Here is a 12,671-nt window from a genome sequence, read left to right as displayed (position 1 = left end):
GCGGAGCGGCGTTTCTACATGAGCGCATGCAGGATGGATATCCTCCAAGGGCCCAGGGAATATTAGCACTAACAAGCTGGAAATGCGAGGACAGGCTGCCGTGTGCCCGCGTGGATTGCCCCGTTCCAACCGGATTGCAACCGCCTGGGGTTCTTGGAAAATGTTTTTGAGATCAGTTGTCTCAAGGAGGAGTGCTGACTGCTTATTTGAGCTTCCCAGTGTAAATCTGGTTTATCAAACTTAACATTTTTGGTTCTTGCTGAGTGCTAACCGTGCATGTAATCTTCACAACAACCGTCTGTACTAGGTACCCTCCTATGGTCTTCCCCGATGTACAGACGAGGAAACAGGGGTATGGAGAAGTTAAATAACATCAGTCACACAGTTAATAAGTGGTGGAACTGGGATTCAAACTCAGGCTCCCAGCCCGTAGGCTGCGCCCTGAGATACCCACGTCTCTCCCAGACCCGGCCCTGGCTCCTGACAGGGCTGTGACTGGCCTGGAACTGGTCCCCCAGGGCTTGGTGCAGCCTCATTCCCACCAGATCCTCCCTGCCTGGGTAGGAGGAGAGCATAATCACCGGTTTCCCCTCCCACAGAGATGTGATTCCCAGAGGCCTCTTGCTCGCGGTGGGAAACCTGGCTCCACACCAGCCCTCAGCCCTGGGTCATGGGACTTCAGGTTCCAAGCCTGTGTGGCAGGGAGCGAGTCACGGTTCTCACAGCACACCGGGTCCCTCTTCTTTATTTAGGTCGATCTCTGAGACTCCCATCACTTAGGGACTTTGCTGAGTTAACCAATCCAACACAGTGTGGCTGGGAGGAGGATGGTGCTCAGCGGCACGGATAGAAGGGGTGGGGGGGCTCCGTCCTCCAGAGGGTGCTGCCCCCTCACTGCCTTCTTGAGCCCCTTGCTTCCCTCCTATGGAAGCTTTCCCACTCAGCTCACAAATCTCAAGCACAACCTTGAGGAAGGAAGATGGCAACAGCGTTGGTAGGAGGGCCAAGACCTCGGAGGGAAAGTGATTGTGGAGATGGTTCTAGACGTGCAGACCGAAGAACTGAGTTAGAATCCTAGCTCTGCCACTTGCTCCCACGTGATGCTGGGCAAGCCACGTACTCTCCCTGTGTCTCAACTCCATCCTCTTTAAAATGGAAAAACGAAAGTCTTCCTGACTCCATCGGGACTAGATGTGAAGATTAAATGCTCTGACAAGTCCTCTAGTTTCGGTGGCTAAATAATTGCTAGGCCCCAAATCACGGAATAATATTTCCTCCTTTTTTTTTTTAATCTAGCTTTTTTTTTTTTTAATTATGGACTTTTCCTTCTGAAAGATACATGGCCACAATCTTAAAGGCCTCTAAGCTTAGTGCATCACTGATAAAGGAAACATTTATCCGTTTCAAATCCATCCGTTCATTCATGCAATTGCAATTGTGGACTCATCTTGGGCTTTACACTGAATTACAAAAGTGAAATATGGCTTCTTGCACCTGCCTTCCTGATCCAAAAGGGAGAGTCCACAGTGGCTGTTTCCCTTTTCCAAGACACCTGCCTGGACACCTGTTTTACAAAGAAACAGAAGCTCTCCCTAAGAGGAAATTGAACTTGTAACTTGCAATTTTTAGCAACTAAATACCTGGGAGACCAGTTTAGCTGCCTTACCTCAGCTTTCCCAGATGCAGGAGAATCCATTCCAGCAGGTCTACATCCAAGGCTGGGAATATAAAGGGAGAGAATGTATCCCAGGCTTGTGAACCTTGAATCAGGAATATCCAAGTTAGCTTAATGCCTTTAAAACAAAGGAACTAAACCTAACTCTAACCCACATATGGGGCAAGGTTCTCATAGTCACACCTGCTGCCACAGCCGCCCCTGCGGCCTTCAGTCACAGAATCATGAGCAGGGGCCAGAAGGAACCACCCCATGACATACCATCTCCTGGCGTAACTTCCTACGAGCCTGTCTTCCCTACTGTGTGGGGCCAAGACTGTATCGAACACACTGCTTGTGCCCAGATCATTGTATTTATTACCTGTGCCCTGAATGGAGAGACGAATGGCCAGGTTTCTTGTATTCAGGCAGAAAAATCCAGATCATTTAGGAATAATGGCTAAAGCTTACTCTGTGTCTCAGGGATTTAGAAGTACTAACTCATGTAACCTACAACCAACCTTATGAAGTAGGTACTTTTATTATCATCATTCCAATTTTACAGATGAGGAACCAAGCCTTAAATAACTTGCCCGAAGTCACACTCAAAATGGCAGAACCAGGATTTGGACCAAGGTTGTTTGCCCCACGGGTCTGTGTGTTTAAGTGTCATGCTGGGTTGCTCGCTCCGGTTCTGTTCTTGAAAATATCCAGGAATGCAGAAGGATTATGTCCATTATGGAATTCGTCATCCTGAAAGTCGAAAAGCTGTCCTTGGATCTGGATGAGGTTTCTCTTGCCTTAATGTCAACCTCATTTATCGATGTATTCCATGAATGTTTTTTGAGTTTTCCTTACTTCCCTGTAGACACAAAAACCTTTCGTATTCCTAAAATTAAGCACTAAGCGAAAATTTTGACTTCTCTTGTTTACATAAAAACTGCCACCCACTTGATTTTTCTAGCAGAACCCAATTTTTATTCCTCCTATCTTTTCATTTTTATCTCCAAACCTGCTCTAGCATGTAGAGTAGAAAAAGTTCCTGTATGTAGCGTTCCTTTTCATTAGTTCCAACATTCTGTGGGGTTTTCCATCAGAAACCTATCGTGCTATCTTGCGTGTTCAGCTATAGTACTGAGGACACCCCTGTCCCTTTACAATATGGTGCCTAGACGACTTCTCCCCTCCCTTTACGCAAGTCTGTCTTTTGCACCTCAGATTTACTTTCTACGTGAATCAGGGTCTATGTCGTTGAATTTTATCCTCTTCATGAATTTCTGATTTGTCAAGATCACTTTTAAATTTGGTTCTCACCTTCCAGAGTTCTTCCTTCTGGCTACTGAAAGTAGTCACGGAAAGTGTTTTAGAGAATTCCCTATTGTGGTCTATGCTTTATGATACATAACCCACAGATTCCCTGTTCTGCCCAGAGAAGGGGGACCCAGAGGCGGCAGGAGTAATATCCCCCAACCTCAACTCCACCCAATCCCCACGATGATAATGAACTCTAAAGCCTGTGCCCCTATTCACCCCAAGTGTCTGTCATACACGGTGACTCATGAGATACAGCTTTCCCTTGCTCTCACGACGTTCTCATTACGTCTCTTTGCTTTTACAGAATACCTACATTAGTACCTGTTTTTGCTGATGAAAGGAAGTCCAAAGAGGATTTATGATTTTATGACATGTTATTGCTTCTTCACTGTACAGTATTTTGGTTCTTAGGAATGTTCTACTTTTGGATATCAGGGGAAACCTGTAATTCAGAAAGAGATGGAAAAATCACGCAAGCAGAGTACATCTCTGCAGGAAGGGGCTGTGGCCTCTTCTTTCTGAGCAGTAGCTCTGCTTTCCAGGTAGCAAGGCCCGAGGGGGCCCAGTCTGGATCTTACAGTTAGCAGTCCATATTGGCCACATTGGAAGTGACTACACCCACTCAAAGCAGAACTGCCAAGAATGGCATGCATTTGGCCTGGAATGTACAGGAGATGAGGAAGTGCAGAGAAAAACCTTTACCCAGAGGCCCCAGTTAGCCAAACAAAGGCTAGAGCTCCTGCGGAGAGGAGAGACTTGTTAAACAGAAGGGCTCATAGTGGCGGGGACCTTGGGCAAAAGAAGAAACCTTTACAACGAAAGAGCAGTTGCCGGACGGAATTCCGAGGCAGGTGGGGAAGTTCCTGGTAGAAAAGGTGTACATTTCAGGCCACACGTTCAGCCAAGCCAGAAATGTAACTTTACACTCTAGAATCAAACCTGTATCGTACCCAGTGGGAACTGGGTCTGGTCATGGATGGCCCCCCTACTCTCACCCCACCATCCCTAAAGGTCCGGTGTCTCGCCGCTTCTCAGGCATAGACAGGTGGGGGATACATCCGGTCGGAGTGGGCTGTGGTTCCATGTGGCCTCTAGCCCTTGCTCCCAGCAGGTCACCACTGGTCCTGTGCATCCCAACTGTGGCTTCGCCCATGTTCCTCAGAGCAACAGAGAACCGGTGGGGCCTCCTGGCAGACTTTTCTGCCCTCATGCTCCGGCACCAAGGGGTTCTCCAAGAGATTCTGGGGCCTTTCCATTTCCCAGAGTTTCATTCTGAAACAAAGCATGGATGCCCTGTGCTCTCGGATCCCCTGGAACGGTGGAGTTTCTGTATGTGGACACACATGCGCACACACGCACGCATGCACACGCAAACACACAGGTGCAGAGCTTCTTCTCAGGGACTTTCCAGACTCTTTGTTTTTAGGTGGGAGTGGGGTGGGGATGCTGAGGGTTTAGGGTGTACTTTCTCTTTTACTAAACCGTCTTCCAAAACTTTGTGTTTATGGTATAAATTTTAGGTTCCCAGTCCTTAAAAGTTTAAGTTTTAATTTTTTTTTAAATTAAGAAAAAATTGTGTTCTTGAGGCTCACAAGGCTTGTCTCTGCTTTTCTTATGAATCATCCCTCCCCTGGGGGTCATAAATGCTGATGCCTGAAGAGGGGGAGGGCAGAGCATACCAGGAAATGGTGAGAGAGGGAGGGAAACCCCATTTACTATCTCAAAGCTATGAAACCAGCTATAAATCAGAAGCTTCGTTTGAAGGTTTTAGAAATTCCAGGTTGCAGAAGACTAAGGGTCCAGGCTACATGTTCTTGGTTTGTAGAGCTCTGAGGGATAGCAAATTATTGGTTTCAAGAGAGGGCACAGAGCACTGAGGACCAGGCAGGGGTTCTTCTGATCTGGGATTGCACTTGGCTGACTCAAGGCTAGTCAGTTTTCACATGCAGATCAGCAAATTGAGCCCGGCTTTGAGTTAAGAACCAGCCACTTCCCTGTGAACTTTTAATATTTTTTTATTTAAAATTTTTATTGCTTCCTTTGAGTAAGCTGCTTCGTGGCTGGGGTTCTCATCTGACTCATTTTATAGAATAATCCTATAATTGAGGGTATGCACCAAATGGCCTAAGAAACCCTGTGGAAAAACCACTCCCTGCTCCTCATGCTGGAAGCCATGTATGTAAGGGGTTACTCAGACTTCTCGAATCCTGCTTCAGATGGCTACGAGTTCCTGGAAATCCTGAAACAGGTTGCCAGGGACAACACCGACAACCCTGACCTGAGCATCGTGTGGATCGACCCGGATGACTTTCCTCTGGTGAGTGTGTGTTCAGTGTGAGACCCGGAAACATGAAGGAGGGTGTGAAATAGGAGAAGCATGTGCAGAAACACAGTGACCACCCCTATCCAGGGGTGGCAACATTGTGGGGCAACATAGAGTGGTGCTGGTGCTGCCACGGTTAGACCCACCATTCTCATTCCGTGGAGACCCGGGATCTGAGGCGCCCACACGAGTCAGCTGGGTGATAGCCTTCTGCTAGCACTTCCATTTCTGTCCCTTGCCCCACGACCTCCCTTGCTACAGCCTCTTTCATGTTCTGGGAGGGGACTGTCATTCTCAGGCAACCTGAGTTGATAAGTAATAAAAATCACACTTGACCATTTTGCACAGAGTGAAGAACTTCATGGAGGGAAGGAGTAACCTCTCGGAGGGCAGAGATCCTGTCTCATTCATTGTGTTCTCCCAGGTCCTAGCATGCTGAATGTGTAAGAAACTTAAAGTCCAAACTCTTGCTAGTGCCAGCGATCAATGGCCAGAAAGCCTTGATTATATACTTAATTTTAAAGAGAATAAACAGAATTTGTATGATACAGGAGCCCAGTGGTGATGGCAATGGATGTAGCTAATAGACTGCGTGCCTGGAACTATAGTAAATTCTTCATAGGCACCATCTCTCGAACCCTCCCATCAAACCTGTGAAGTAGGGACTGTCAGAATCCCTATCTGACAAATAAAACAGTAACGGCTGTCAAGGTTAAAGCTACTAAGTGGGAGATATGATATCCCGATCCAGGTCTGTCTGATGCCAAAGATTTGTCTACTAGTCAGTCAATAGACTTTAGCCTGAGCTAACTGCTGGTAATCAGTACAAGTTTAGTTATCATTTGGTTATAAATGATAACTTCTCTTCTTCCGGGAATTCGCATTTGTTGCATAGGACCTGACTGATCATATCATGATTAAATAGTCAAAATTGAGGGAGTTTAATGATTTCAAGGGTCCTGAAATCCAATCCTATATACAGAATAAGTCAGAGGCAGAGACTTTCATGACATCTGAAGCCAATGTCGTAATTCTGGGTAATCATAACAAAGTCATGGCCTCATAAGACCCTAAATACTATAACTTTTTTTTTTTAAGATGTTATTTATTTGAGAGAGAGTGCATGAACAAGGGTAGGGGCAGAAGGAGAGGGAGAAGCAGGCTCCCTGCTGAGCAAGGAGCCCAATGCAGGACTCCATCCCAGGACCCTGGGATCATGACCTGAGCCGAGGGCAGATGCTTAACCGACTGAGCCACCCAGACGCCCCTACTATAACTTTTTAGTTAGCCTCTGCCTGGCTGTATTTTCATCTGGACTGTTTTGTTATGCAAGCTTGCAGATGGTCTGCAGTTGTCCCAATCTGTTCTATTTGTTTGTTTGCCTTGGTTTTTACAAAAGAGAAATCTTTAGACTGTCCGGATTTCCAGGTTCCTACTATCTCCGGTCCCCATCAGGCCATATATTTACCTTGGAGACCTTCTGCCACTGAACATTTGCATTGCCTTAGCCCCATGGCCCCTGACTCCTTTAGTCCCATCCCAGTCAGAGATTAGTCCCTGTGGATCCCAAGCCTGGTGAACTGGGGGGGGAAAAAAAAACCCCCTCTATTTGCATGACACTTCACAGCCTTCTCAGGCACCTCGTGGATCCCAGTGGCGCAGGGTAAGGGATTTTTAAATGGGACATTGAAAGAGAAGTGGAGGAAGATGGCTCTCTCACCACATATTAACTATAAAATTCCCAAACAGTCATTTGGGAACCGACTTTGGACCATCTCTATAATATTCTTCCTTACAGCTGTAGAAGCTTTTACATTACATGTTTTCATAGTTGGTGTTATGAACTCCTTTTTCCATACTTATCAAGTGCTTAAGGGCTGAGGCCAAGCCTTCAGTTTCTGAAGTGCCCACAGCTGTTTTGAAGAACTTTAAGCAATGGTGACCGATGATGGGATGGCAGGTGGGTCCAGCCACAAAACGTGGCTTTGACCAGGAATGCCCTCTGCCTGCTGTCTGATCTTATTTTTCCTTGCTTCAGCTCGTTGCCTATTGGGAGAAGACTTTCAAGATTGATCTATTCAAGCCACAGATTGGGGTGGTGAATGTGACAGATGTGAGTATACCCCATGAATGCTTGCTCACCAGTCACCCTCAGCTTGTCCTGTTTTCTGCCATGCAGCCCAAACTGTGATACCATGTATAGGAGTCTAGCCTCCCCTGAAATGAGCAGGACCCTCGGCCCTGCCCAAGCTCAGGAAACTTGCCAGTGTGGTCCCAGCCTAGTCTCTGAGCCAGTCCCAATCCATGGCTTCAGGATTGTCTTCCATGGGCACTTCCTGGGAAAGGCATGGGCATGTTTCCTTGCTTATGGGGCCAGCCCGTCCCGTTTTATTATCTGGAACTTTCCATCCAAGTAAACTGTCCTGTATTTTCTCCTAAAGCCCAACAACAAATTCTTTTTTACACAAAAGAACCCACACGGGAAGCTGCTATTGCACGGTGGGTGACTGGGGGCGGGGGGATGCTGCGGGGGAGGGGGCAGGAGGAAGATCATGAAGGAGGAGGAGGGGCCCCTCCTCACCGTGCAGACACCCTTGAACTGAGTGAGGGTGGGAAAAGCCGGTGTGGTGGACCGGCAGAGCATGAGGAATTTTAGACCTTGCTCTCTACAGCTGATACAACTCCACCGTAACAAAACAGAAGAGGAGACAGATACAACAGCTAATGAGCAAATACCGGACAGAAAGAGATGGTCCCAGAGAAGTCATTAGAGCCATAATTAATTGTGGTGGAAATGCTTGCGAATGGGGCCGGTTAGCAACGTCCTGTTATCCTGTGGGTAGGCCTTCAGTCCCCTGGGGAATTCTACATTTATTTATTCTGTACACTGCATTTTAAACTAATAATAATAATTAATACTTTTTAAAATTTACTCCAGTTAAAACATTTGTAAATATAACAGTAGACTCTAAGGTGAAAAGCAAAAGTATTTCCCACTGCCCTGATCCCTTTTCTAGTCGCATTCCCAGAGGGGATCATTGGTGATAGTTTCATGGCTGTCCTACCAGAATGTCATACACATGTTTGTTGTTATGATATAGGTATCTTGTAGATACGCTCATGAAACCAGAAGGAAAAAAAACAGTGCAAATATAGTTATGATTCACAATAATACTTGATTTCAGTACCCCTGGGAACTGCCCCAATCCTGGGCTACCTCCCACCTCCCAGCACTTTCCACAGTATCAACCTAATGGTGGGGATCAGGAGGGCAGGCAGGTTAGGGTGGGGAGGGTCTCTTCCAGGCAGTGCTTTGATCTGGAGGAACTAATCCAGGGTGGGGAGGCAAGGATGAAGTTTGGGGTGGGTGGTAGGGGAGGTGGCATCTCGGGTTGGAGCAGCTGCTGGGCCTAGTGTGCTGGGCCTGGCCCATTCCCCTGCCAACCCTCCACAGCCTTGCCTCCGTACCCACTCTCCTTCCCCAGAGACCTCTGTGGGAAAATTACACACACACACACAATGGAATACACGTTTCCCTTGACATTGCCCAAGCAGACTGCTACAGATAGCATTCTGCATTGAGGCATTCCCATGAAACAGTGTGCACATGTTCCTGATGCCTGGGCCCGGCTGTTTGGAACCCTCTGGTCTGGCTGGTCCTTCCGGTACTCACTCACTTGGTCCCTCACTGCAGGCTGACAGTGTCTGGATGGAGATCCCTGATGATGATGACCTGCCCACAGTCGAGGAGCTGGAGGACTGGATCGAGGATGTGCTTTCTGGAAAGATAAACACTGAAGATGATGACAATGAAGATGGGGATGACGGGGATGATGATGAGGATGATGATGACGATGACGATGGCGGTAATTCTGACGAGGAGTCTAATGACGACAGCGATGATGATGATGAGTAGCCCTGACTCCGAATGGTGGATGAAAGCACAATCACAGCGGCCCACTACCATGCAGACAGCACTGGGGGGAGGGGGGGGGCAAGCAGCCCCGGCCCACTCCCATCAGCTCCTTCCCCTTTCCCATCCCTTTTCCCACCCCTTCTCATCGGGAGCTGTACCATTCAGCAAATGCCTCTAAACCCAGTAATCCCACTCAGCAAGGACAATCGGAGAATTATTCCCATGTGGACTGTCTTGATTGTCTCAGAAAAGCTCTCATTCTTTGCCAGACCATCAGTGGTCATGGCAGTGCCGGAATCTGGTGGTCTGGGGACAATAATCCCCTGAAACCTCGACTCAAGTTTACTTGTTGTCTTCGATGTGACCGTAACAGAATTGATAGCTGGCAAACTCAAAGCATAGAGTGACCTTACAGTCAGAGCCCAGGCAGACCAAAGATTAATTCACTTAGCCCCCGTGCCTAGAACATCAGTGACGATCCCTCCTTAAGGCAAGAGGTTCCCTCTTAGGAAAGGCTCAGTCTTAGAAACAAGTTTCTAAATCAGGTTCTCTTGGCTCTATTAAACTTATCATTTCAAGTGTATGTCACACCATTATGAACTCAGATCCAAGTATTTGGACAGCTATTCGGGAGGCCTTGAAACCCATGCGTACAGATGTAACAATCATTTCTAGGACATTAGGATATGGGATGGGAGGTTGATTTGCTTTCTGAACTTCCCTTTACTGACAAGTCTCACATTATACGCAAGGGAGTGGGGGGAACTGGAAGGATTAAATGTTTTTAATTTTTTCTGCTGGGTTCATGTCCCTGATTGAGTCAGTTGGCTTCCTAGCCTGAGCTGGGATCTGGATACACTTTTCTGTTGCTGCTAGTGAGCCCTCCCATTGGGAGTGAAAGTTGGTTTATCCAGAGGTCAATCAATGCTCCATTTGTCAGCCCTCCCACACTTGAGCAGGACAATAGCTAGAGTTCATAACGGTGCCCTGAGGCACTGAGAAAATCCCAAAGTGCCTTCCAAACTATCTAGAAGTTACATTGTGCTCGGTAGTTTTAGCATTAAGTTTGCATTATCATGTTCTAATTTATTTTCTCAATCTTTTAACACGTGTAAGACACTGCAAATTCTTCGGAAATAGAGTAATCCTTTTATGGAATAGTAGCCAACTAATTCTGTCATTAAACTTATACTTTGAAAATATGGAGACTCTCTTAAAAATCCTTTCTCGGTTTTTCCGATCCTACTCATTTTCTCTTGGTTCCTGTCCTACCTCTCTGTTCCTTCCCTGTTTTCCTTTCTGGCCCCTCTTCCTCTGCCTGCCCTTTAAATGATAGTGTTTCACAGTATCTCTCTACTTTAACATTCTTCCAAGGTGCTATCATCCATACCCATCAGCTACCACTTGTGTGCTAATGACCTCCAAGTCTGGGTCTCTAACCTTGACCACTCTCTTGGTTTTAGATCCACTCATTCATCTTGGTTTGGAGGTTGCACAAGCAATTCAAACAACAGAGCAAAATCCCAGCTCATTACCTTCTCCCCTAAATTCTCCTTCTCTTCATGGTGTCCCAGATTGGAAAAGTGATATCACCACGTATCCAATTGTCTATGTGATCTGAAGGGGCCCTCTTCCCCTCTGCAACCATGGCATTTTGCACATACCCCCAATCGTGGAAATTGTCCTTTAAATTGTAGTACATGTTTACCTGTCTGTCCTTTCGCTAAACTGTAGGCTTCTTGGAGGCAAGGGATTTATTTATCTTTGTATCCTCAGCAGCTAGCACTTTGTCCAGCACAAAGGAGATATTCATTTATTGAATTGATGGGTGAATAATTGATTAACCAGAATACCTATAATTCCCCAGCACTGTTGGATAACAATGCTTACGAGGCGTCCTTATTTTTATTTCTCCCCCTCACAAAGCCAGGCAGGCAGACACTTCCCAAGCTGGACTATGCTGCCATCTAGCCAGATCCAACCACACCTCTAATAAGCTCTTGGGAGGTGCATTTTCAAAGCAATCTTTGAAGCCAAGGAATGTGGTCTGTCATGAAAGTGGTCTATTCTCCAGCCCAGGAAAATTCCCTTGTTCCTGGAGGCCTGAGTAATACGCATCAAGTTAAATCATGTTGTGGTACTCCCATGTCAGAAGCACTGAGTGGTAAGCTAGCTAGTACTATCTGTGAGTAGTAGTGCTGTTTAGTCATTGGTCTAAACCTTTTTAAGCTGGTATTTATTGAATGTTTGGCATGTGCCTGGAGCACTAGGCTATGTGCTTTACATGTATTATGTCATTTAATCCTTACAAAGCTCTTATGAAGTAAGTCTAGTTATTATCCCCATTTTACAGATGAGGAGACTAAGATGCAGAGGGCCCAAGTAATTTTCCCAGGGTCACACAAACACTTTAAAGGAGTATAAGTGTAACCCCATTTTTATACTAAATCAAGGATTTAGATGAAATTAAATTCCTTAATCAATCAAAGGATTCCGTTTCTTTTCCTCAGATAGTGTCCTGAGATGGACTCAAGTGAATTTCCCATAATCCTTTTCACGGCTTACGCCAAGATACTCTTTCTCTTTTCCTTCTGGAGGGCATAATCACCTTATCCCACATTGGAAATGGAGGCTAATTAGAACTGCAAGGTCTGGCCATCCTGTTGGGAAAAAAAGAAAACAAAAAACATTGTGTTATCAAGAATTTACAATCATGGGGCGCTTGGATGGCTCAGATGGTTAAGCATCTGCCTTCAGCTCAGGTCACGATCCCAGGGTCCCAGGATCGAGCCCCGCATTGGGCTCCCTGCTCAGTGGGGAGTCTGCTTCTCCTTCTCCTTCTATTGTTCCCCCTGCTTGTGCTCTCTTGCTCTGTCAAATAAATACATAAAAATCTTTTTAAAAATGCACAATCATTTTCAGTGTATTTTTTAAAAGATTTCATTTATTTATTTGTTTGTTCGTTTGTTTGTTTGAGAGGGGGGAGGAGGAGAGGGAAAGGGAGAAGCAGATGCCTAGCTGAGCATGGAGCCCGATGTGGGGCCCGATCCCAGGACCCTGAGATCACAACCTGAGCCAAAACCAAGAGTCAGATGCCCAACTGACTGGGCTACCGAGGGGCTCCCGTCGGTGTATTTTTAAAAAATAACATCTCATAACTGGAAACAAGCTTGTCTTTTCCATAATAAGGCTGTGTACTGTCTAGGCCCTACTTCCTATAATGCAAGAGGCCTACACTGGTATTAATGTCACTTGTCATAGATCATTACTAAGTATCTTTTGATCAACAATCTCTGATACATGCAGACACACACACACATGCTTCCTAAGTGCAGATGGGTCATGGGGCTCTGCCCTCCATCTCACCCAGCCCATGGTTACCAACATCATCTGTCTCTAGCCAGGCTCTCCTGTTTCCAAAGCCCTCACCCCAACTGTCTTTCCTGGACAGCCTCATCTGGAGT

General features: G+C 46.4%; 1 protein-coding gene across 1 annotated transcript in view; it reads left to right on the top strand.

Moving 5' to 3' along the window:
* The window catches only part of CASQ2 (calsequestrin 2), a 59,872-nt gene extending 49,447 nt beyond the window's left edge, over positions 1 to 10,425 (top strand). The window contains exons 9-11 of the mRNA XM_021690115.1: positions 5,185 to 5,285; positions 7,330 to 7,404; positions 8,986 to 10,425. Coding sequence (XP_021545790.1) covers positions 5,185 to 5,285; positions 7,330 to 7,404; positions 8,986 to 9,207 — 398 coding nt within the window. The 3' untranslated portion in view covers positions 9,208 to 10,425. The remainder of the gene's footprint in view (positions 1 to 5,184; positions 5,286 to 7,329; positions 7,405 to 8,985) is intronic.
* Positions 10,426 to 12,671: the final 2,246 nt, after the last annotated feature.

Source organism: Neomonachus schauinslandi, chromosome 4 (genome assembly GCF_002201575.2).
Source record: "Neomonachus schauinslandi chromosome 4, ASM220157v2, whole genome shotgun sequence".
NCBI classification, from domain to species: domain Eukaryota; kingdom Metazoa; phylum Chordata; class Mammalia; order Carnivora; family Phocidae; genus Neomonachus; species Neomonachus schauinslandi.
This window is presented reverse-complemented; position numbering and strand designations above follow the sequence as displayed.